Here is a 24,993-nt window from a genome sequence, read left to right as displayed (position 1 = left end):
AGATAGCAACAGGATGTAGCAACAGGATGTAGCAACAGGGGGTCCGAGCAGGGAAGTATCATAAAACTGGTTTGAAGTAGGTTAAAGAACATGTCGTGCCCTTTTGACCCGAGCCTCAACATATGGTGTAGCCTATAACGTATGTGTGTGTGTTTGAACCCCAATAAAAAGGGCGGTAAGAGGAAGAGAGATCAGAACTCACTTGGTTAGTGCAGGCTGAGGAGCCTGTAAGAAGAAGTGTTGTTCTCCTTCAGCTGAAGCCTATTGTGTGTTTAACTTACTGTGTCTGTGAAGTTATTACTATCTATTACAGTGAAGAAGTCCTCACCTGGGAGTGCACCTTAGAAGCACAACAATATGTATGGTTAAATGCTCCTACAACCTCTGCATGGTAAATTGAGACAGCTAGCTAGACTATCTGTCCAATCTGAGTTTTCTCTTGCATGACTATTTTGCAGCGGCTCTGTGCGGAGTTTAGCACCATCCATGACGATTCTGATTGGTTTAAAGAAATGCCATTTCAGAGCACGTTTTTCTCCCATCCCCGAATCCTATGTGGAGTAGCCAGACCCTCCTTCAGCGCACTTTGGAGGAGTTTCTGGCAAAGCGAGACTACCGTCAGTCCTTTCCGACGGGGAACTGAAGCCATTATGTCCATCTGTGCTCTCTTCAAAGCCACCGGGCTCCTTTGACAAAAACAGTAATTTTACCTCGCAGAACACAGGAGTTGCTGTAATTAGTGTTATTGTGAGACTTTTAAAAATATCTGAACTATCCCTTTAAGCTGAACCTTGTGCCACAATTACTCCAGCAATGAATACCCAAGCTGAATAGCATATTAGTACAGACATAATCCCTTTATCCTAATAGACCATGATAGATGATATATCTGTCTATTTTTGCATCTTCCAGGTGTGTCTCGAAAACACACAAAGCTTAATCAATCTGCCATGTACGATTTCATACTTATTCTGGCATGCTGCTGTGTGTAAAGCTTTGTTTTCTCCACCTGGCTGCAAGGCAGATTGGCTCTTAATGTGATTTAGCATCAAAACAGACACAACTGCAGGAGGTAATTCACTGGGAAAAATAAACCTAAAAACATGGTGGGATTCCAAATATGTCATTTAAATAATTTGCCGGAAAAAAAGGAGATTAGAGTATGTCTTGCTAGCCAGTTGAAAACACAAACCACCTGATGTTAACTTTTGTTGCCCTCCCTTCATTTTATCTAGTCAGTATCAGAGGTGCTGTGGGGATAAAACCTTAGTTGATGTCATTCAACTATGAATTAAAGGTCACTGTTGGGATATTTTGTTTTTATGTTGGTGTGGGTGTTTATGTGTGTATACAACTGTGCCAATAAACTGTTACAATATATACATAACATCATGTTTTCAGTGTAGACAATGTGATGTAATGTTAATGCAGTGATGATGCTATTTAGGAAGTGAATGAAAATAGGGAAGGATAAAAATAACAGTTGTCCATGTTATTAATAAAGGATAAAGGAAGAAGTTACTTTGACCTAAAAGAAGTGTAAATTATTGCACTTGTACTGCACAGCTCACAATATGTGAAACAAGTGTGGCATAAAGACAACGTGGCATGTAGAAATTCTCTGACCTTTTGCATTATATGCATGAAATGCAGTGCTGCTTATTACAGTGCTTAGGAGAAGTGAGGGAGGGCATGTCAAATTACTAATGAAATAGGGTTTGGGACTCCCTGGTCCTCTTGTGCAACTAAAAGTGCTGCAGATAGTTTAAATATCTGCTGCCAGGCTTTATACCACCAAAATAAGATAATTCTTAAAGCACTATATCACCTTGCTCAGAGTCTAGCACCTATTGAGCTTTTAAGCCTTCACATGCAGCCTGAGATCCTTGTGGTCACGTGGTTGTACAGAATCCAAGCTAAAGGCCAGAGATGACCTGTCTGAAGAGATCTGTCCAGTTACTGTAAGTCACTGTCACTGTCAATGTATTTTACTCTATGTAAATATCTTCTAAAAGGGCAGTTGTATCTTCTGTATCAGGAATACACATAAACATACTTATTTTGCTGTAACTTAACTAAACAATCATTAAATAAATAATCCTGTACAATTAGAATAAATAGATTGGTACATTAGCAGGTCAGGTCTGGTATATAAAACCAATGAACCCTGTTTTTACATCTCAGCGTTGAGCTGTCAGGGATTCCTCCATCCCACATTGCCCTCTTGTGGATTTCAACATTTGACTTTTCCCTCTGATTTACTTAATGCCGAGTAGGATCAATAAAGTAAACATCTGGTTCCATAAGAAAGGCAAACTCTGTCTTGATTGGCCAAGTAGGGACATGGAAACTTCAGTGCACGACTCCACAGTGGAGAGTAGTCAAGTTGATGAAGCACATTAGAGGACCCTGTCTGTGCTCATAAAAGAAGAGTTAGTGGCTACTGTGTTGATGTGATTGTTGGAGTCCACACTTTATCCTATAATGCTATAATTATATCAGCTTTGTTAGCAAGAAAGACATAGTTCAAATGCAGTATTTGAAAGGGAAATCTGCAAAACACCTAAATCCTATTACAGTCTGTGGACTGAAACGTGGAGCACATTTTAGCATGTGTGACAGTTTTAGTTCAAATGAAGCAAAAAGAGAATAAATATTTTGCAAAGTAGTTTTATTCATAATTACACTTAATGTTTTATCATTTATGTTTCACTTGAATATTGTAAAATCTTTGTAGTTAAAATGTTGTGTCATAACCATATGTCTGTCTATAAAACAAAAGGCTAACAGTTATACTCTAGTTACTCATTTCAAAACACTGAACAAGTGGAATAGGCATACTGTAAAATCACTGCTGGATATATAGTGAGAAAAAGATGAGACAAGATATTTGATATATTGATTGACATATTTTACATTTCTGCCCTTCTCTAAATCCCATTACATTTATATACCTGTTTATATGGCAACTGTTTAAAAGGTAAACCATTTTTATTTTAAATATCACAGGTTTTTAATGCATGGTTCACATTGTCTTGTTACATCAGGAGGCAGTGGAGGAAAGTGAGATAATGACAAGTCAACATTTACAATATATTTTATAGAACAATATGTTAAAGGTGCTCTAAGCGATGTCATGCGTTTTTTAGGCTACAATATTTTTTGTCACATACAGCAAACATCTCCTCACTATCCGCGAGCTTCCTGTCCCCCGAACACGCTGTAAAAAAAACGCAGTCTCTGTAGACAGCCCAGGCTCCACAAACGGCAACAAAAACAAACTGTGCCAACCTGCACCACGAAACATAACAAACAGTCTTCCAGCCAATAACCTACAAGAAGGATTTGGGGGTGGGGGTTGGGGGGTTAGTGCGCGGAAGCACGGAAGGGAGGGAGAGGGGACGGGATGAGGGGGAGGGAGGGAGGGGCGAGCTAGCCTCATTTTGTTTGAAAATACTTTGAATGTCAACAAGAAGTGCCCTCACCCAACATCGCTTAGAGCACCTTTATAAGCAAATGATAAAAAGAAAAGGCAAAAAACAAACAACTCAGTTATCAGTGTTTTAAATGAATCGTCCATTTGATTAACATTCTATCCACTATCATCATCATCATTATCATCATCATCAGCATCATCATCATCAGCATCCTAGATAGATAGATAAAAATAGAAAAAAGACTTCTAAACCAGATAAAACCTGAACTTGATCAATAAAATGTCACATGTACTATGTATGTATGTATATAGACAACATAGGTACACATAGGATATAGGCACAGGGCAGTCCTAATATCACCATCATTCAGGTAGGAAGGCCTCCTTCAGACTGTACAATGCCTCCTCCTTAGTGATCGTCTTCCACTCCTCAGGAATCTTTGTTGGCCCCTGCTTGTATTCCTTTGCAAACCTCTCACTGAACCTCCCCAACACATACCTGTAAATTAAAGATTATTTAGCTTTAAGTTCAGTAAGATTTGCATCTAACGATATTTACACTGGTCCATACAATTTAAGATAATGTAAGAGACATTATGATTATGATTGTTAAGTCTAAATAAACCACACAGTACCTCCAGTAAGCACTAGGCATCTGGCTGTTCGGGTCCTCAGGGGAGATGATCCAGTCTGGGTAGAGGGAATGGAGGACCCTGCGTGCCACAGACATGTCTTCTGTGTCTTTGCTCATGCCTGGGTTGTCCTCTGTCATGCTTTCAGGGCAACTGAGAGGACAGGACAGAGAACCTGAGTCATGGGGTAACATGTCTTTGGGCCTGTGGAGCAGAGCCCTGTGAACCTCATGCCCCATCTCGTTCAGCTCACAGGGGGCTCCGCAGAGAGGACATTGCTGGTCACAGCCTCTCACTCTGCTCAAGAGGAAGCATTGTGGCTGAATTGGAAGGCACTGAAGAAGTTGGGTGATATCCACATTTTGGGAGAACTCCTGGGCTAGGTCCAACCGCATTACAGCCAGTAACTCCATTAAACATGTGACAAAGCGATCCCATTCTGTGGTGATACTGAAAAAAGGCCCATCCAGAGAGGCCCTACTGACATCCACATCTCCATCGCTCTCTAAAGTGAGGCACACTCTCTCCAACAGCGGCTTTGTATCACTCAGCACTCCATTGGTACCTTCTGCCGCTTGGCTCACTGCTGCCGCAGTCTTTCCGATGATTTCTCCAAGTCTCTGTTGTCTCCATTTATTCAAACTGGTTGATTCAGAGAGGTGAGCCACCACTGTCTCCTGGATCTTCCTCACTCTGATGTTTTCATAGGAAAGCAAATATTCCAGGAAGCTTTCAAAGCAGTCCTCCTCTATAAGCTCTTCCAGAAAGCTTTGGTGGAAGGCGCGTGGGGACTGATACTGCTGGGCTTTAGCCTGGATTTCTTCTACAATACACATCCCCAGTGGTCTATAGATGTAGTCCAACACTGTAGGTTTGATGATCATGGAGGTAAACGCTTGAGCCACTCTCTGGCACTGGTCTCTCTTTCTGAACTGGTAGATAAACTCTGCCATGTAGGTACTCTTAGTTGCAGTGATACCTGTCAAAAACTCACTGTCCTTGGCATAGCGGTCATGTAGTTTTTGAAAGTCTTGGCATGCAGCGCTGCAGAGATAAACTTTCAGTTCCACTTCAAAAGCTGATCTGATTTCCATTGATGTTTCTTTTAAAGCTTTTTCAACATTGTCTAACAGTGTTGTAACGTAGCTGTCAGAGAAATCTGCTGGTAAGATAGATTTATCTGCAACAAACTGATTGTATTCTTCTATGATATTGCATGCTACCCGTTGAGCTTCTAACCTCTGCTGTCTGTTGTTGTCTTCAAACATGTGCTTTAATCTGCTGCGGTATCCAAAGTGCTCATCATAAACTTGGAAGCTAGCTGTCTGGTTTTGGCCATTAACTTCAAGTTTTTTCATGTGTTTGTGGAGACCACGGCTGATTAGATTCTCTTTCAAAATATCAGTCACTCTTGCAGTAATATCATCTGTCTCTGAAGGCCTGAAGTCAAAGTTAGACAACGTCTTACTCCATGCACCCTCAAACTCCTCTTCTAGCTCTGTATCTTGAAGGAGAACTTTGGTTGACTTGCTGTTCTCTAACAGTGTGTGTAGCTTGGATTCCTGTTCTTTTTCCAGTAAGCCCTCAAATTTTTCCAACTGTGTTAAAGAACAATGGCTCTCGTTGACTGTCCCCAACCTTTCTATTATCTCTTCAGTTACTCGCTCCTGAAGGTCATCCATATTGCTCATTAGGATTGGCCTGAATGTGTTCATGTTGAGAATGTTTTCTTTCATCAAATAGGCCTCTCCTTTTGACCTGAGTTTGTCCACCTCTGTTTTGACTTCCTCTCTGGCTTCATCCTTTAGCTCACTCAGAAGGTCATTTTGGATCGAAGCGTCTACAGCCTTTGCCTTTGTGGCAAAGATTTTCCTTCTTGCCCCATTAAGCCAGCTTTCAATGTGTTCCAGGAAAGTATTCTCCCACTGGGAAAACTCTGTGCACAATAAAGAGAAGGCTAAAGCTATGTCAGTATTGTGCATACCAATGGAGAATGATTCTGCTTTCACTGTATCCCAAACAGCACACAAACGGCTCATAAATTCAGGCAGACTTTTGGCTTCAGAGTTGGCTGCACACTTTTTCAATGCCCCCAACAGGTTTTGCTTAAGCTTTAACACAGCCTTACTATACTGCGTATCAATTGGTTCAGAGAGGGACATATTGTACCAAGGCCCTTTGACACAGGTGATGGAGCTTGTGGTTTTTGCATAATGGTTATTAGCATTGCTGGTTCCTCTGTCCCCAATCTCAGTCTGAAGCATATCCGATACACGTCTTAACTGTGATGCTTGTAATAAGCTGTTTATGCTTTCATCCTGGGCCAGGAGTTGGCAAATGGGCATGGAGCCACATTCTTTGATGCGTAGGAGAGCATTGACTATGACAGTGAAATTAGCTTCAAACTCAGTACCCACATGTGAAGAGATGCTCTGCATTAAGACATCACTCAATCCTGTTGCAACAGTGGCCATCTCATTGTCGTGGATCAGCATATTTGTGTTGTTGTCTAGAGACATTGAGCAGAGACCTACATCAATTAAAAACAGAAAATCACACTCCATGTCCTTTCTGAGGTTATCTGGGAGACACAGGGCAAACATGTACACCCCTCTGGTGGCTCTTTTCCTTCCATCAGGAAATTTCACCCCAAATAATGCAGATAGAACCTCAGCGTTCCTATCATGATGCACTCCGAGGTTTGTCAGCACTCGCGTCCTGCAATGTTCTTGAGGAAGGCGGCGTTTAAGCTCTGCAAAGACACAACCCAGCCAGCGGATGGGAATGTTTGAGGCATCTCCATCCATTAGTTCAAGTGGAATTCCATAGAGAAGAAGGTCTGTAGCTAAGCTAGGTAGACGCAACACATTGTGGCTCCCACTGCCGGGGCTGATGTGTGTTAGCTCAAAAATCAAGCCCATCTCACGCAAAAAGTGCTCCAGTCCCAGCATGGACGGATCAGGTTCAAAAGGCTGTGAACATGATGCTACCTGATCAAAGGAAACATCTAGACACATTTGTTGTTGCTCAGAAACTTGCTGCTCTTCAGTTGTTTCTTCTTCAAATGTTGAATCTGTGCAGAAACTATCACTGTCCCCTAGGTCGTCATTGATTCCATTTTGGAGCTCATAATGTTCTGGCATGCCATCCTTCATTTCTGTCTGCAGGTTTGTGAATAGATCTTGTGGACTGTTTAGTTTTTCGATTTGCTTCAGCCAAAGCCTCAGTTTCATCCAACTGAGGAAATAAGTTCTTTCCACTGTATCTGTTGTGAAAAGCGTATCAGTGAAAATCTTCATCGCTGGAGTCATCTTGTAGCTGCTCAACTCTACCAAGATTTCTTTCTTTTCTTTTTGCAGTTGGGGATCAATTTCTTTTCCTTCTTTTCTCCGTTTACTCTCCTCCTTTTCTATTTCAGCAAGTTTGCTCCACGAAGGCCCCTGCAAAGGAAGCTGTTTCTCTCTAAATTGAGCAGATCCCTCATCTAAACCTCTCAATACTTCCTCCACTTTGGCCATTGCCTTCTCACACGCTGCCCCTTCATCTACATTAAGGCCAAGCTCCTCTGCTAATTTTGCTGCTGCCTCAAGTGTAACATGCTTTAGCTCATCTGGTAACAGATCTTTCAGGGTGTCACACAGCCTATTAGCCAGTTCCTCCTCACTCAAATCTCTCCCTTGCAGCACTGATCCTCTGGGAACCCCCATGTATTCTTCAAGGTTCGGACCAGCAAACCCCACAACTCTGTTCTCATTCTTCTCAGCATCTGATAGGTCAATCAATATGAGTTTGCTGGCCATATTTTTGCAGGAGGCAAGAATTAGTTTTTCTTTCTCCCTAAGATCCCCACAGAAAACAACCACAGCTGAAGACACTTTACATAGAAGGCTGAGGCATTTCTCATGTGAACTGGCATCACCACGGAGGTTAGAGATTACCACAGGGACAGGGAAAATATCTCTGGTAGTGTCTCCAGTGGGAAGATACCATCCAATCTCTACCAGGCCATTGGAGAGCCTACGTGGAAGCTGTCCTCCATCCATTCCCCTGTGGAGAAATGTGTCACTTGGAGATCTGAGTCCACTTATAACATTGTTTAGTACCTGGGACTTAGAGACACCACTGTAACCAAGCTTTACACAAGAAACTACAGGCATGTATGTACTTGCCAAATCCCCCTCATAGACCTTACTGTTATTATCCGGAAAATGAGACCTCCATTGGCTTACAGCACCTCTCAAAGGCCAAAGAAGGAAGCGACTAGGTTCTTCTGGATCTATGTTTGGAAGGACCAGGGGCACAGCAAACTGGCATTGCAACATGCGCACAGTCATCTCCTGCTGAAGGAAAGTGTTGGCAGACATAAAGACAGCTGCAACAAGATCAAGAGGGTTGATGGCACTCTGGCTTTCTCCTCCGAAATCATTGATTATCTCCTCGGGTGATTTGTTGGCATTGTTCAGAACATCATGCAGAGGTTTGCAGCAAGGACTTCGGGCATCTGGGCTAAGCAGCCAAAGGCGTTGGAGGAAAGCATTTGGTAGATCCTTGGGCTCCATAGGTTCCTGGTTCTCCAGAGCCCAAGTGCTGATGTCCAAAATAGATGCTGGGTCCAGTGGTGTAGTCCAGAAGGCCTCCAGGCCCATCTTATTTAGGACATCTGCCTGTGCATTGACCTTTGGAGGTTCTGGTTTGAAAAATAATCAATTATTTAGCCTGTGAATTAGCAACATTTTTAAATCTTACATAGTAATATAGTTAAGAATTGAATTGTATATGATTAGGAAAAAAGCCAAAGAATTGCTTTAATTTGGCTAAAGCCAGGCTCAGACTACAGGAGTTCCAGGTGATTTATCCCCAATTTAGCCCTCCCGTTAATCAGTGGAGAAATGGTAATGTGAGCAGTTCACAAATCCAATCTGTTCTCACTCAAGAACCAAGAACCGACAACCTGTGTTGACAGCGTCTCCTAAACTGTGATGCGCCATTATTTTCAAATCTTGTAGTGTGTGCATGTTTAAGATTAGAGAAAAGAATATTTGTGAAGATTCTCCTTATGTGCATTTTGCAACCGGATTTCAAAATCGGTTAGGATTTTAAAACTCCTGTATTCTAAGCACGGCTTCAAAGTGTGAACTAATCAAAGTTAGTTAGTTTTTTTTGTAGAAAATGTAAAAAAAAAATTGAATATTTTTAACTTAGCATAGCATATAGATTGTGTGGTGCATGCCTTTGAATATAAACTTGTACCAAGCTTTTAATCAATCCTTAATTTGTGCAATAGTTTTCAGCTGCTCCCTCAGACTAATTTGAATCACAAGTAACAAAAGATTTTTATCTTAAAATCTAAGATCTTAAAATTCATTATCAAACTAACAATACTTTTCCTATTAATTTTGTTAATGTTTGTAAATGTCATATATCATTTAGAAACAGAAAAGGCACATTATCCCTATAGCTAACTAGTCATTACATTTTAGCTCAGAGTCTCTCCGCTACACAAGCAAACAAATCAGCAGTGTTTCCCTTAAGGTGCTGACACACCGAGCCGATAATCGGCCGTTGGACAGTCTGGCGAGGTCAGTGACTCGAGTCTGTTTGGTGTGTTCCGTACCGTCGTCCGTCCAAGGGGCCGTCGGCCTTCATTTTGGCCGATTTGACATGTATAATCGGCAGGGCGGGCGGGCACTGCCGGCAGTCAGACTCAAATGACCCATCTGATTGGTTGAGTGCTAACCCGGAAACGGGGAGCGGAATGAGAGTGACTAGAGTCTCTCAAAATGTGACGAAAATCTTTTAAACTGACCTTTGTTGATCTGAAATGAAGACAGATTCAGCAACTGCACGGCCTATTTCTCGCTTAAAATGTTTTCAGAAACACGTTTTGGTGAACTATTTTAGTACAATATGAGATCGTATTCTGAACAAGCCGCCATGACAGTCTGTCTTTGAATTTCTGGAGAAACCAGACCCATGTGACCCGTTCGTCCAATCAGCTACCGGTTTTCATTTTTGGGCGACAATACAGATTAGCGCCGCCTGCTGTTATGGAGACGTATTATGTCTCGTTGCTTTGGTGTGTTCCGAGGCATTTTTTTGACTAACTCGGGGACACTGATCAGTCCAACTGCCTTTTCTGCCGAGGGTCGGGCGTCTGGTCAGTGTGTCTGCAGCTTTATTAAACGTACCATCTCGTGGTGCCATTACCTTTCAAATTTACACTTGCTGCAACCAACCTAATTATCATTAATAGGTAAATTCATTACAGCATTAATCAATTCTGTGCTTTTATCCAAGCACATCCTCTTGGCCAGAAGGTTTTGGATAATATATGTTGTTTGTATACCTGGAGTGGTAACAAAAATAATTTCCCCCTGGGATTATTAAAGCAGCCATATTATGCTCATTTTCAGGTTCATAATTGTATTTTAAGGTTGTACCAGAATAGGTTTACATGGTTTAATTTTCAAAAAACACCATATTTTTGTTGTACTGCAGTGCTCTCTCTCACTGCTGCAGATCCTCTTTTCACCTGGTCTCTGTTTTAGCTACAGAGTTAGTAGTAGAGTTAGTAGATAGTACAGAGTTCTTCTGTACTATCTTTGATTGCACTGCACATGTGCAGTAGCTCAGATGTAGCTCATGTCAGCTAGCTAGCTCCATAGACAGTAAAAGAAAGGTTGTTTCTACAACTTCAGTCAGTTACAAGGCAGGATTAGCTGGGAGACTTCTAAATGAGAACGCACATGGAAGTAGTTCTTTTGTAGATTATGGTGAACTTGTGTGTGTTGTAGCAGTGCTTTGCTATTGAGAACGAGGTAGCATGCTAGCGTTAGCGGTAGCATGCTAACGCTACGAGCTAATGGTTGCGGTTAGCCTGCTCGTTTCGGCTTGTGACGTCACAAGCCGTGCCGATTTTGAACAGCTCACCCAGAGACTGAAGACAGGACACATTCAGAAAGCGTATCTCACTCTAAACAGCATGGATGGATTTTTTTCAAAGTTTGTATGTGTGTGTGGAAGCACCAGAGACACAACATAACACCCCAAATCCCAGAAAAAGTGATTTTTTTCACAATATGGGCACTTTAAAGTATTTCTGATCTATTTCCAAAGCCAGGGCAATTTCTGTCTTCCTTAATGGCATGTACAGACCTTCCAAAATAAAACTTGATAGCTAACGAAATTATTTAGTATCATGGTTGTTGTACACAGATTTTGCATCATCACCCAAAGCATTCACTTCAGTAGAATGTAAACATATTTGGATTAGCTGAGGATAAGGGTAAACACATACACATTTTTAGGGGTAACACAGTCTGTTTGCTTGGGTTGCTGCAGCAGCATCTCTACAAGGTGCCACTGATTTATCTGGAGAACTACACACCTGATAATCAAATTAGTGCAAAAACGGATGCAGTTATTTTTTTGTTTAATGCAATCGTACACTATTGCCACAAGCCAAAGAATGACAAAGTCATACTGTTTGCCATTTATTTCTTCCTTTAAAATTGTTAGACTGGTGTTTTTATCAATACATCTTAGTCGATTAATCTACAGCATATTTGGGTATGTTAAAAAAGTCCTTTCAAAATGAAACGCATTTCTATGCTACACAACTCATGAAAAATAAAAAGGAAACTTACTTTTCTTTTTGCTGCTCAGCCTCTTAGGAAGCTTGAGTGACATGATAAATCCAGCTGAGTGTCTCTCCTCTTTGTTTTAAATGAGTTTTTCTTCTCTGGTCAGCCACATCACTGGCAATGTGGAGTGTTTACTCGAAACCTGTGATTAAAATTCATAACATAAACATTACTGACATACAAAAGGCAGCACAACACAATCAAAAGTATCTGCAAGCTTCTTTGGACTAATACCATATGTAAATGTGAAAACCTGTGTTGTCCTACAATAGATGAGAGTATGTTGTAGCCTGCTGTCTCAAGGGACTGCTCATTGTGGAAAGTACGGATGAGGCTGGTTTAACCAGACTTTTATCTTCCTGAAATGCTTCACTGAAGCAGGAATTTCCTCCCTGTTTCATTTTTCTTTTCACTAATATACAACCTGAATCATAGCTGAACATGATATGCTGATATAGTGACTGTCAGAAAGATAAAGCACCACTGATAGCTCAACATTGAGGTGACTAGCCTACCTTATTTTTTTTTAACATTTTACGGCTTAAAGCTTACAGCGCTCTAGATTCAGCTTAGTTTGGAGTTTGGCTGCTTTCCAATGGTGCTAAAATTAATGAGGTTTGTGAAAGTAAGGAATGTCATTTAGTATAACTCACCACAAAACACATCAGTTTACCAGTTTGGATAGCATCTATTGTGACTTTTGATTTTAGCTAACACTAGATTAAAGTATAAATTTCACAATGTAAAAATACTCCATTACAAGAGAAAGTCATGCATTTAAAATTCCACTTAAAGCACCAGTGTGTAGGATTTAATGGGCTCTATTAGTAGATATGGAAAATAATATTCATAATTGAATTGAAAAGGAGCCCTTCATATCTACTTAGGGAGCGGATCATTTTCCACAGAGCCTTGTTTCTACAGTAGCCTAAAATGGATAAACCTAACTTCTCTAATATATTCCTATATTTGTTGTTATTTAAATAACATCATGTGAGAAGTTTAGAGGGAAAATATCTATTTGGTAAAACTGCTAACAACTCATACATATAGACATCTGAAACATGACCAGGACCAAAAAGTGCACACTGATATTTTTTTTATCATAAGTGGTTACAGGTTAAAAAAGGTTGGCAACCGCTGATTTACTCTTTAATGCATTGTGTTTTATAATCTGATCTCAATGTGAAATTTTTATCTGTAAAAAGTAACTGGTAACTCCAACTGTCAGACAGCCTCGATGTCGTATGTGGAGTATAAAGTGGAGCAGAAAGTAGCATACTTGAGAGAATGGCGACTTAGAGGAATTCCTTTTTACCACTGTTTAAATGGCAGGTGACATGGGTGTGAATTTTTGGGTAAAATGTGATCTGAATCATGTTTGCCTTATGTCATTCATGAACTAATAGAAAACATAACACTAAGTGAGAAATAATAATGAATTAGCAATAGTTTATTAATTAAGTTATCATTAATTACTGATTTTTTGAGGTTTATCAGGATTCACAAGTGTTCACAATCATTTAGCTTTCACATTCTAATATAGTTGGAATTAACTATTATACACTTGTTCATACTGTAAACATAGTATCTAGCAGTCTGTTCTTATGGCTTATTATTATTTTATTATATTGTTATAAACTTGTTAGATGTCTGTTACTGTAATTTTGTTACCTTAATAGAAAGTGTATTGCATTTATTATTATATTAGTGTATTAATAATGCATATAAACCCCAGGTTTCATTTATATTTCTTCTGAAATAAGAGAAAAAAGAACATTGCCTGTTCAGTCAGGTAAATATTATGGGCTGTAATCCAGTTTGTGAATGTGCTCTGCTTTTTTAAATTACTGAATCTGCTATCTTCGACTTGGCCTAAATATAGTGTTTGATGTAATATACCCTTAAGCACAAAAAATATTTCTCCTCATGCAACAAGTATGCAGCCAATATATTAATGCTATTCTTAATGCAAATATTTCAATATCTCTGTAACAGTGGCATTGTAGTGGTAGAATTTGGAATAAAATCATAATATTCTTACCTATTTTTGCTCATACAATTGCTTGGTAAAAGAAGTATCCTTCACATTGTATGTGTCACCCCCGCTGTGGTTGTGTGTCTGGCAGGAGAGCCCTTATACCTGACTGTTCAGTGATAAGACACATTCCTGCACTTTTATCTAAGAACAAAATGTACATCAGTCACACGCACACAGACTCACAGCACACGTAGGCAAGAGTAAATAAGTGACACTAGTCATTGTGTAAAACTTCTTCACTTGGCAGGCTTGATACTCAGATAGCAGCTTACAGTGTCTCTTTCACAGTGCAGAGCCATGGTGAAATGTAATCACAGACACCTGTCCAAAGTATTATCATTGATCTGCAGGGGTCAGATGTGAGGCTCCACACAATGACGCACAAAAAACCCTAGTCATGTGTGATCTCTCAGATATAGGTCTATCTGATAACTACCAATAAGTACCCGTACATCCTTTCTTCCAATTAGAATTAGAAACAGTGCCAAACTCAGGTCTGTTGTATCACAATCTGAGCTAGGGATGATCATTAATGCTTTTATATCATCCTGGCTGGACTACTACAATTCCCTTTTCACCTGCCTCAGCAAGTTATCCCAGGATCCATTCATGGTCCAGAATGCTGCTACAAGGCTGATGACAACGTCCAGCCGACTCCTATCACTCCCATCTTATCCTTTTTACATTAGCTTCCTATCAAATTCAGAATTAATTTTAAGGTTCTGACATAGAGAGCCTTGCATGGTCAGGCACCTGTGTGCCTCTGACCTGCTCCATTTTTTTTTTATAGAAAGCTTATTCGCCATCTAGCCTCACCATATTTTCTTAGAAACCCCTATGGCATAACCCTTTTACCCATAACACCATATTGCAAAATATGGTATCCTGTACTTAACCTCAACTTTATTATCACAAAAGAAGTGTGGCTGGCAGTCAGCCATTAAAAGCACACACATAAATCATGGGAATACGGCGATTACAATAAAAAGCAATGTAAAATAATAAAATGTTTTACAGAATCTAACATTACCCCGACCCCACACAATGCAGAAAACCTACATTACTGTATATTCACAACATTTTTATTTTAAATGTCCTGATGTATTTGGAGTAAAAGGAAAAGACTAGATTTAACTCAGACACCTTTGCGGCAGATATGCTGATTTTCAGTTTGCAAATCCAGGTGGATTCAAACTTGGTGCTTCTTTCCAATTTGTCACCCTTCTTCCCTTCACATAATAATAATTACAAGAGGGCAAAGGAGATTTGCAGTTGAAATCTTTAATAATTATTTTAAGTTTAATGCATTTATTTTATTAGATTTATACTTTTTACATCCATCTTTCAATCTTATCTGTTGCTACCACTTTCTAATCAGGCACAATTTATAAAAGGTTTATTAATTGTAACTAATGCTTTATTAATGGTTAATAAATTACTTACTGAAGCTAAACCCAACCCAACGTAAGCAACCTAGGGATTGCCAGTTTGTGAAAAATCCCTTTGTCTGATTAGACTGTATGTCCACTTATATTTTGAAAGAGGGCTGCGGAAGATCTGGACCAAAATCCATTTATAAACAATTTATTAAGGTTATTAATGGTTACCAACATTTATAACCCAAATAAAAATGATAAATAACAGGCAAAGGGATTTTCACAACCAGGCCAGCCCAAATGTGTTCTTGTTAATGCTCATATATTATCTATAAAGCATGAGTAAATTATTTAGTAATTATTCAACTCAAACTCATTTGTTACAATTTATAAACACTTCGTAAAGTGTGTCTTATTAGAAAGTGGTACCTATATGTCAAAATGTCAACTTGTTTGGGAACTTCTTTCTAATTCACACCAGTGTAACACATGGGTTTGTATAATCAGTATAAGACATTTGAGCTTGAAGGAAAATAAAATTATATGTAAAGCAAATGATCCGTAAAGTCTAAATCCAACATGGGATTAAAATAAATAAAAAATAAAACCTGATCCAACCCCTTCTGCTGGAGAGATGAAAGCACACCTGAGGGATACGTAATAAGAAAAAGATTACTGCTTCTCTATTTCTGTCCTGCAAAGCTCTTTAGTGGTCTTACCCTCATGTGTCAGAGACTGTGAGAATGAAGTGTGTGACATGTTTATGTGTGAGTGTGTGTTTGTGTGTACCTGAGAAAGTTGTGTGATGGGACATACTCAACACTGCAATCAATTGTCCTTCCTCTGAGCAGCCCTGCGTTTCATTCCTGATTGCTCGGATCTGTTTCTTCAGCAGGACTGTTGAAAGTTGTCGAAAACCAAGGAGAACATTAAGGATTAACAGAGACACTAAAGAAGCATTGGTCAAGATGTTGGTCACCATGCTAACAGCCATGTATATGGTGGTCAGAGTCGTAGAATCGGTAAGATGATTATAATGATAGGTGGAATATAAATATAAATTCTGTTTATTACTTTGAACATTTTGATTTATCATGTATTGACAAATATAAAGAATATTTCAATATGAGAAGAAATACACTAGTGGGAAAAGTGCTGTGTGTTTTTCCTTTAACCATAGCATTGTGGTTTTCTCACCCAGCATGTCGTCAGTGCCCAATATAAATTAGGTTTATAGTGACAACATCATAATGTGATTAATGTGATGTTAAACCAAGCTTAATTGGCAGCATTATTATAGCTTATTCCTCTCTGCTAATTATGTAACATCTAATACTCGTGTTTCTAAAAAATAAAATATTTACCAGGTCAGCAGTCAAAAGACAATTACCACCAAGAAACTTCAGTAGGCCAAACTGTACTGAAAATTGAATTTTTTTTACATTTATTTGATTAGTAAATGTAGAGAGCCAGGGTAAGGGGAGAGAGGTAAGTTGAGTGATGAGGTCACTTATGTTGCACACTAGGGCTGCACGATATGACCTAAAATCTAAATCACGATTAATTGCACATTTTACCTCGATAACGATACATGAACGATAATTTTAAAAAATTGTGATTCGTTTTTTTTGTCCTCATAGTTCATTGACAAGGTTTGTAGTGTAAATAGGCTTAAATATTGAAGGTGAGATATTTTTTCTAATTCAAAAGTGCTTATTTTTGTGATTTTAAAAATAATTGAAGGAAACACACAAAGTGGGAACTATTATGGCTATTTATTGAAAATGTATAAAATTGAAATGAAAGCACACATTGCTTGAAATGAAAATGTCTTGTGAAAAAAGTCACATTTTAGTTTTTAGTTTTAGTTTTATAAAAATTATCAAAATTATCGTCATGGGAAAAATACGTCGATAACAGCTTCAGAATTTTGATGTCAATACATTTTCGATTAATCGTCCAGCTCTATTGCACACTTTGATTTACACACTGACACCTTTAACCCAAACTCCTTTTCACTTTCAGATAGGGGTGCGGTTTGCACGGCAACAAGAGCCTTTGCCTTACATGTTGTCCCAGCCTTTGCCTTGGCAGGTTCACTCAGTGTCACACAGTCGGAGGAGCAGCAAAGCAGATGAGGTTAGTTGTAATGAGATCTGGACCTCAGTAAAGTTGCTGTCGCACACACATCGCCATGCTGACGCACGAATGCAATTGATTCCTAACAGCTGGTACGACGCACATTCATTCTGCATATGACTAATACACACACTATAACCACATCCTCTCTTCTGGAGACAAGTAAGGCTGGAATTATTACTCATAAATTATCTCTTTCTAATCTTCTGTTATCTAATGGTGAGACAGAGCATGTGGAAAGTTCAGCAGTCAAGCTTGACTCAGCTCGCGAGCATGTTAGCTTGGTCACCTGTTCTACATTTGATTATAGTGTCTCAGAGGAGGACTGCAAAGAAAATGAATATGATTTACAAGAGAGAGATCACTTTTGTTCCCTCTGCACTCAAACAGCAACAGCCGGAAGTAAAAAATAAAATTGAGTGCATCAGACTCGGTGAAACACTGATCTTTTGCCCTTGCAGTGAATCACTCTCAGTGAATCAATAAGTCTTTGTGCATAGAGCAACTCCACAACTTCAATTATTTGGCTTTTCTTCAGGCTTTTACTTTCTGAATCAAGGAGCACATTTCAGTCAAAACGGCTCACCTCTGATGTCCTACGCATAAACTGTAGTTCAGCTGTCTGTGTGGAGTTTTTAGTGCCTTTTTCTTAGTTTAAGGTAACTGGTTTGAAGGTTACTTCTGACATAGACCTTTTATAAAGATGAATATGGCAAATAAAAAGACAAACAGGCGCTGGAGCTGGAGCGCAGCAGCAAGAGGAACTTTGGTGGTTAACCGAGGGCACAGGTGCTGAGAAGCGAAGGCAAAAGAACACATTTGCCCACAAAATACATCCACAGAGGAAACAGGAAGTTAAAAACAAAAACAGAGGCAGAGGCGAAGAAATACTTTTCGTGTCTTACACTGGCCTAAGTTTAAATTCATCTTAGGGGCTCTGGTAAAAGGAGAGAGGACCTCATTGAGAAGGTAATGGAGCCAGTGTGTGGGACTGAATGCAGGCACACAGCCAAACTGACAGTAAGCAGGCTAAGCTTGTCCAGTCCTCAGTGTCTGGCTTCCCTGCCGCTGCTCTTCTTGAGCAGTAATCCCAATCAAGAGGATTTGTGTTTGAGGTCATTACTCTAACTGTACTGCACATGTTGTACAGTTGAATTAAAGAATTTAGCAGAAGCGCCGGTGTGACTGACATGTGTGCATGTGATTGTGTACTGTCAGTGGTATGTGAGCAATGTTTCACCCAAGTTCAAAATAAGATTGTAACGTTGATTATTGTCAAACCTGACCGGTATCTCATCCATCTTGTCCTTTTTTTCCCCTCTGTGCGTCAGTGAGTTTTTCATCTAACACACAACTATTCTGCTTTATTGACAGTTTGATGGCCTCAGGAGGAACAGCATAGGGGTGTATAGAAAGAGTAAGTAACACTGTTAATTAATTTAAATGCAGGCTATGTTTCTGCAATATGAATTAATCTTAAAGATACTTGATTCAAATCAAGTGCCAAATCTGACTGAATCAAACTTTAACCGGAAAAATAGCCCACTTGAACCAAGGCTAATATGGAAACCATGTGTTTGAATTTGATCATTGCTACAGACTATGTCTCCATGGCAATTGCCTCTGCCTCTCTGGCTGTCCCCTGTGTCCTGTCGTGCTCAGAATCCAATGCCAGCAATGGGACGTGCGCCATGCCCGCTGTTCCTCCGCTCAGCCCTGTTGAAGTTGAGAAGGCTGCTGCCACCATCCAGACCCATTTCAGGAAGTTCCAACAGAAGAAGCACAAGAACAGCAAGTAGATGGACAAGGAGTGGTAGTGGTGCCGGTGCTTTAAGCCTGAGGTAGGACATATGTGGATCCACCAAGCGATGGATGAACTCTGGGATGGGATGGATACACAAATGTATATATGCACTCATATGCAAATGTCCATACATTCAAACTTCATGATAAACACTTAGGAGAGCTCCTGGATGAGTGATACAGCATAGACAAAAATATACAGTAATAGCTTACATCATACATAAGTACATAAGTCATGAAAAAACAGCTCCTTGTAATATTTAAAATTCTATGTTAATAATAGATTAACTATGTTATAATACACTGTACATCTGAATGAATGTTAGTTTTGATGTGCTGTGATGACAGAGTGATTGTGAGAGTGTGTGAGTGACTGAGTATGCTGTGAATATATATAACTGTTTTGACTAAATAAATATGGACAAAATAATAATCAAATAATGTGTCAATACTGTGTATCTTTCAAAAACAAACATGTCAAATTTTACCAACCTATTTCAATAAACTCCTCTGTAAGATTTTGCTGTGTTTTATTGCAGGATGATGCCCTCTAGTGTTTTAGCCAGGTTCTGAATCATCTCATCAATGAACTACATGTCAGTTGGTTCATCGAAAATGCAATAGTAGCCTTAATGGACTCCATGCAGTGGTTTTCTTTTTCAGGAATATATTCATATATCATTCTGAAGAGGCTGTATGGAGACCTCAAGTGTTCAGAATTAAATAGATAAGACATTAAACTAACACATGAATAAATAAAACATATGGATAAAATAAAATAAATAAACATGAAATAATCAAAATAATAATAATTGGCTGTCCATTCATCCAGAACAAAGCAATAGCCAATCACATCACTGGCTCTACCTTGTTTGTCTTGACTGGCAAAAAGACGAGTTTTGAAAATGTATTAGATTATTTGACAATTTCATTAGTTATATTTTGTCTGTATTCATTCATATTGTTATTTATTTCATAATGTCTTGTGTATTTGTTTGTTTAATTTTAAATACTTTAGGTCACTAAAGGCCACTTTATGTATGACAATTTAAAGATTTTTTTACATATTAAATGTTGGAATTCAATCAATCAGGCACTATGCAGAGCTGATTTCTTTTTCATGTTATCTGATTGTAGTTGCAACTAAGATACACTATTTTTATGCTTTAATGAAAAGTTTAATGAAATGTTTTCTGGTTTTAAACATCTTGTTTCAAAATCATACCACATCAAGTCTTTCTGGGAGACGGATCTTGGAATGGGGTTAACTGAGGAGGTGTAGAGGGAGGGGTTGGAGAGGATTCATTCAAGTGGATTTAATGCGAGGTTGCAGCTGATCCAGTTAAAAGTCATTCATAAATGAAATTATTCCAAAGAAAAGATCGAACAAAATGTATCCTAATCAGTGTTGGGAACGTTACTTTAAAAAAGTAATTAGTTATAGTTACTCACTACTTGTTCCAAAAAGTAACTGAGTTAGTAACTGAATTACTCTATGATAAAAGTAACTCGTTACCAGGGAAAGTAACTATTTGCGTTACTGTTAAAAAAAAGTTGCTATATGTCAAAGAATTTTGATTTTTTTTTAGCATTTTTTTTTCTGTGAGGCAGAAAGGTCTAGTTTTTGCTGCTTGGAGGACTTTGCTCCGAGTCCTTCTTCGCTAGTGGATGGCGAGCTATCCTCTGTGGTGGAGGTATCGCTGTTTTTGGCCACTAGCTTTGTAGATGCGTGTGTCGTTGTGAGATGCTTCATTAAATTAGAGTTGTTACAACGGATGTCGACAAAGTCTTCGCTCCTGGACATAATGTACACATTACATGCACGTTCTCGCCTTTGACCACAATGAATTTGAAGTAGTGCTTATATCTCCACCTTGAAAATGTCAACTTTTCATCGGATTGCTCCTGACTCGCCATCTCTGCTGCTTCATCGAATCTCTGTTCAGCTGTTTTGTGTGTGTGTGTGTGTGTGTGTGTGTGTGTGTGTGTGTGTGTGTGTGTGTGTGTGTGTGTGTGTGTGTGTGTGGCGCGTGCTGGCATATGTGTAAAAACACTGACTCTGATTGGCTACCATGAAACATGACTCTGCCTTAGCCAATCATAATCGCTTACCTCGTTATTAACCCACCTCCTCACTAGCTGTGAGCCAGGGGTGCGTTCGGATTACACAGTTTATTCAATCAATGCATAGTAACGCACCGCATTTAACGTCCAGTAACGTTAACGGCGTTGTAACGACGGGAAAAGTAATTCGTTAGATTACCCCGTTACTGAAAAAATAACGTCGTTACCTAACGCCGTTCTTTTAAACGGCGTTATTCCAAACACTGATCCTAATGTATCTGATATTTGGGACAGGTGTAACTTCTTATACTTTGTGGTTTTGTCCTAACCTCGTTCCTGGCATGATATCTTTACTTGGTATTCTAACATTTATTAACTACAGATTGAACCTGATGCACTGACTGCTTTGTTGGTTTCTCTGAAGCTTCTCTTGCATTGCCGCATACTGTACAGCACACCCTTGTGTAACCCATGTTTGGTATGTTAGTAACAAAGGATAATTCTCAAGGAATGGAAGGCTACCAGCGCTCCTCGTTACTCCAGATGACTTAGGGAATTAGTCCCATGGGATACAGCTTGAGAGGCTTCGAAGCAACACGCATGCAATTCAGAAAATATTTGAGAGTACCTGTGGCCCATATATAGACACCTTAACTATCCTGTTTGATAGCAGAAGTCCTTATTGTTGAGTTGCTTTTCTGAGCTGTATGCTTTTTATGATATTGGCTGAAACATTGTACCTATCTCTGTCTAGTCTGGATATCTGTGGATGTTTGCTTCTTAATTTTGTGTTCTGTTGTTTTTTTGCAATTGGGATATGTATGTTTGTAAGTTTGTTTGAAGATGTCAATTTTTGGTCTGATGGTAATTACATATAATAAAACATAAAAAGTCAGATCTAGAGTTAGTATAGTATGTCATAGTATGTCAAAACAATTCATGTAAAAAGCCATAATATATTATGTCATATCAAAAACCAAACAATTATAATATAATCTTATCACAAAAACTATGGAAATTTGTGTTTGGTAGATTATTTCTCTGTGGTATTTCGTGAAAAGTCATAAAAAAGTCATAGTATAGCATGTCGAAAAAAGTCATAAAATGTCACTGTATAATATGCTGAATAAAAGTCATAAAAAGTCATAGTATAGTATGTCGAAAAAAAGTCATAGTATAGTATGTTGAAAAGTCTGTACATGGCATAAAATGTCAATGTCATTGTCAATGTCAATTTATTTATATGGCACGATTACAAACAACTGGGTTGACCAAAGTGCTTTACAAGGTAAAAACAACAATAATACAACAATTGAATACAGAGTACATCACAAAAGGAAAATAATAAAGAAATAAAAGGTAATAATATCTTTCCTTAACTGAAAGGAAAGGCCAAAGAAAAAAGATGTGTTTTTAAGAGTGATTTGAAGTGTTCAAGAGTAGGGGCTGTTTTAATATGCACATGACATGAAAAAATTGTTTCCATCCATAAAATGCCAATACATAAAATGAAAATGAAATGTTTTTTATGTAATTCCTGTAAAGTAAATAATAAATGTGTTTTAATCATTGTTTCTGTTCTTGAATCTACTTTATTTAACTACTCTTCTCTAAATTTTCTATTCAAAAAAGTCATAAAAAAGTCATAGTATGTGAAAAAAAGTCTTCAAAAAGTCATAGTATAGTATGTCGTAAACAGTCATAGTATAGTATGTTGAAAAAAGTCATTAAAAAATCATGGTATAGTATGTCAAAAAAAGTCATTCAAAAGTCATAGTATAGTATGTCGACAACAGTCATAGTATAGTATGTCGAAAACAAGTCATAGTATAGTATGTCGAAAAAAGTCGCACTATAGTATGTCGAAAAAAGTCATAGTATAGTATGTCAAAAATAGTATGTGGAAAAAGTAATTGTATAGCATTTCGAAAAAAGTCTTAGAAAAAAGCCATAGTATAGTATGCTGAAAAAAGTCATAGTATAGCATGTCAACAAAAGTCATAGTATAATATGTCGAAAAGAGTCATAGTATAGCATGTCAAAAAAAGTCATTAAAAAGTCATAGTATAGTATTTCGAAAAGAGTCATAGTATAGCATGTCAAAAAAAGTCATTAAAAAGTCATAGTATAGTATTTCGACAACAGTCATAGTATAGTATGTCGAAAAAAGTCTTAGAAAAAAGCCATAGTATAGTATGCCGAAAAAAGTCAGAGTACAGTATATCAACAAAGGTCATAAAAAGTCATAGTACAGTATGTCGAAAAAAGTCACAGTATAGTATGGCGAAAAAAGCCGTAGTATAGTATGCTGAAAAAAGTCATAGTACAGTATGTCGACAAAAGTCACAGTATAGTATGGCGAAAAAAGCCGTAGTATAGTATGTCGACAAAAGTCATAAAAAGTCATAGTATAGTATGTCAAAAAAAAGTCAGAGAATAGTATATAAAAAAAGTAATAGAATAGTATGTTGAAAAAAGTCATTGTATGGTACGTCGAAAAAGTCATAGTATAGCATGTTATAAAAAGTCGCAGTATAGTATGTTGAAAAAAGTCATAACATAGTATGTCAAAAATATTACGTGGAAAAAAGTAATTGTATAGCATGTCAAAAAAAGTCTTTAAAAAGTCATAGTATAATGTCGAAAAAAGCCATAGCATAATATGCCGAAAAAATTCATAGTACAGTATGTTGACAAAAGTCATAAAAAGTCATAGTATAGCATGTTGAAAAAGTCACAGTATAGTATGACGAAAAAAGTCATTAAAAAGTCATAGTATAGTATGTCGAAAAAAGTCATAGTATAGCATGTCAACAAAAGTCATTCAAAAGTCATAGTATAGCATGTCAACAAAAGTCATTCAAAAGTCATAGTATAATATGCGGAAAAAATTCATAGTATAGCATGTTGAAAAAGTCACAGTATAGTATGACGAAAAAAGTCATTAAAAAGTCATAGTATAGTATGTCGAAAAAAGTCATAGTATAGCATGTCAACAAAAGTCATTCAAAAGTCATAGTATAGTATGTCGAAAACAAGTCATAGTACAGCATGTCGAAAAAAGTCTTAGAAAAAAGCCATAGTATAGTATGCCGAAAAAAGTCAGAGTACAGTATATCAACAAAGGTCATAAAAAGTCATAGCACAGTATGTCGAAAAAAGTCACAGTATAGTATGGCGAAAAAAGCCGTAGTATAATATGCCGAAAAAAGTCATAATACAGTATGTCAACAAAAGTCATAAAAAGTCATAGTATAGTATGTTGAAAAAAAGTCACAGTATAGTATGACGAAAAAAGTCATTAAAAAGTCATAGTATAGTATGTCGAAAAAAGTCATAGTATAGCATGTCAACAAAAGTCATTCAAAAGTCATAGTATAATATGCCGAAAAAATTCATAGTATAGCATGTTGAAAAAGTCACAGTATAGTATGACGAAAAAAGTCATTAAAAAGTCATAGTATAGTATGTCGAAAAAAGTCATAGTATAGCATGTCAACAAAAGTCATTCAAAAGTCATAGTATAATATGTCGAAAAGAGTCATAGTATAGCATGTCAAAAAAAGTCATTAAAAAGTCATAGTATAGTATTTCGACAACAGTCATAGTATAGTATGTCGAAAACAAGTCATAGTACAGCATGTCGAAAAAAGTCTTAGAAAAAAGCCATAGTATAGTATGCCGAAAAAAGTCAGTATATCAACAAAGGTCATAAAAAGTCATAGCACAGTATGTCGAAAAAAGTCACAGTATAGTATTGCGAAAAAAGCCGTAGTATAGTATGCCGAAAAAAGTCAGAGTACAGTATATCAAAAAAGGTCATAAAAAATGTTATAGCACAGTATGTCGAAAAAAGTCA

The 24,993-nt window shown here is 38.0% G+C and overlaps 2 protein-coding genes across 4 annotated transcripts; one reads left to right on the top strand and one right to left on the bottom strand.

Annotated features, from left to right (window-relative positions):
- Positions 1 to 3,470: 3,470 nt before the first annotated feature.
- Positions 3,471 to 13,995, bottom strand: si:dkey-202l22.6 (up-regulator of cell proliferation). Of its 2 annotated transcripts, XM_031296714.2 has the most exons (4): positions 13,756 to 13,995; positions 11,715 to 11,853; positions 4,072 to 8,755; positions 3,471 to 3,935 (listed from the first exon to the last, which is right to left on the bottom strand). In XM_031296714.2, exons 2-4 carry the CDS (start codon positions 11,755 to 11,757, stop codon positions 3,800 to 3,802), a joined length of 4,863 nt encoding a protein of 1,620 aa, XP_031152574.1. In that variant the 5' UTR covers positions 11,758 to 11,853; positions 13,756 to 13,995; the 3' UTR covers positions 3,471 to 3,799. The 2 variants fall into 2 exon arrangements, with proteins under 2 accessions (XP_031152574.1, XP_031152575.1); XM_031296715.2 differs by lacking the exon at positions 13,756 to 13,995 and having other exon boundaries at positions 11,711 to 11,853.
- A 1,871-nt stretch (positions 13,996 to 15,866) lies between these two features.
- Positions 15,867 to 19,587, top strand: LOC118495117. 2 transcript variants are annotated; one of them, XM_036001563.1, is made up of 4 exons: positions 15,867 to 16,150; positions 17,154 to 17,267; positions 18,642 to 18,684; positions 18,930 to 19,587. In XM_036001563.1, the coding sequence occupies exons 1-4, from the start codon at positions 16,097 to 16,099 to the stop codon at positions 19,064 to 19,066; spliced, it is 348 nt and encodes a 115-aa protein (XP_035857456.1). In that variant the 5' UTR covers positions 15,867 to 16,096; the 3' UTR covers positions 19,067 to 19,587. The 2 variants fall into 2 exon arrangements, with proteins under 2 accessions (XP_035857456.1, XP_035857455.1); XM_036001562.1 differs by having other exon boundaries at positions 15,870 to 16,150; positions 18,867 to 19,587.
- Positions 19,588 to 24,993: the final 5,406 nt, after the last annotated feature.

The sequence above is a fragment of the Sander lucioperca genome, chromosome 5, assembly GCF_008315115.2.
Source record: "Sander lucioperca isolate FBNREF2018 chromosome 5, SLUC_FBN_1.2, whole genome shotgun sequence".
In the NCBI taxonomy this organism is placed as follows: Eukaryota; Metazoa; Chordata; class Actinopteri; order Perciformes; family Percidae; genus Sander; species Sander lucioperca.
The sequence above is the reverse complement of the archived record's forward strand: the minus strand, read 5'-3'. Positions and strand labels throughout refer to the sequence as shown.

What these genes read in the sequence shown, in the direction of transcription:
- si:dkey-202l22.6 (XM_031296714.2), bottom strand. Translation starts at nt 11,757, where the DNA reads ATGTCACTCAAGCTTCCTAAGAGGCTGAGCAGCAAAAAGAAAA. An exon ending in GCTGAGCAGCAAAAAGAAAA is followed by an intron (nt 8,756 to 11,714) that starts GTAAGTTTCCTT and finishes TTTTCAAACCAG; the next exon opens with AACCTCCAAAGGTCAATGCA. An exon ending in ATGCCTAGTGCTTACTGGAG is followed by an intron (nt 3,936 to 4,071) that starts GTACTGTGTGGT and finishes TTTAATTTACAG; the next exon opens with GTATGTGTTGGGGAGGTTCA.
- LOC118495117 (XM_036001562.1), top strand. Translation starts at nt 16,097, where the DNA reads ATGTTGGTCACCATGCTAACAGCCATGTATATGGTGGTCAGAGTCGTA. An exon ending in GGAGCAGCAAAGCAGATGAG is followed by an intron (nt 17,268 to 18,641) that starts GTTAGTTGTAAT and finishes CTTTATTGACAG; the next exon opens with TTTGATGGCCTCAGGAGGAA. An exon ending in CATAGGGGTGTATAGAAAGA is followed by an intron (nt 18,685 to 18,866) that starts GTAAGTAACACT and finishes TCATTGCTACAG; the next exon opens with ACTATGTCTCCATGGCAATT.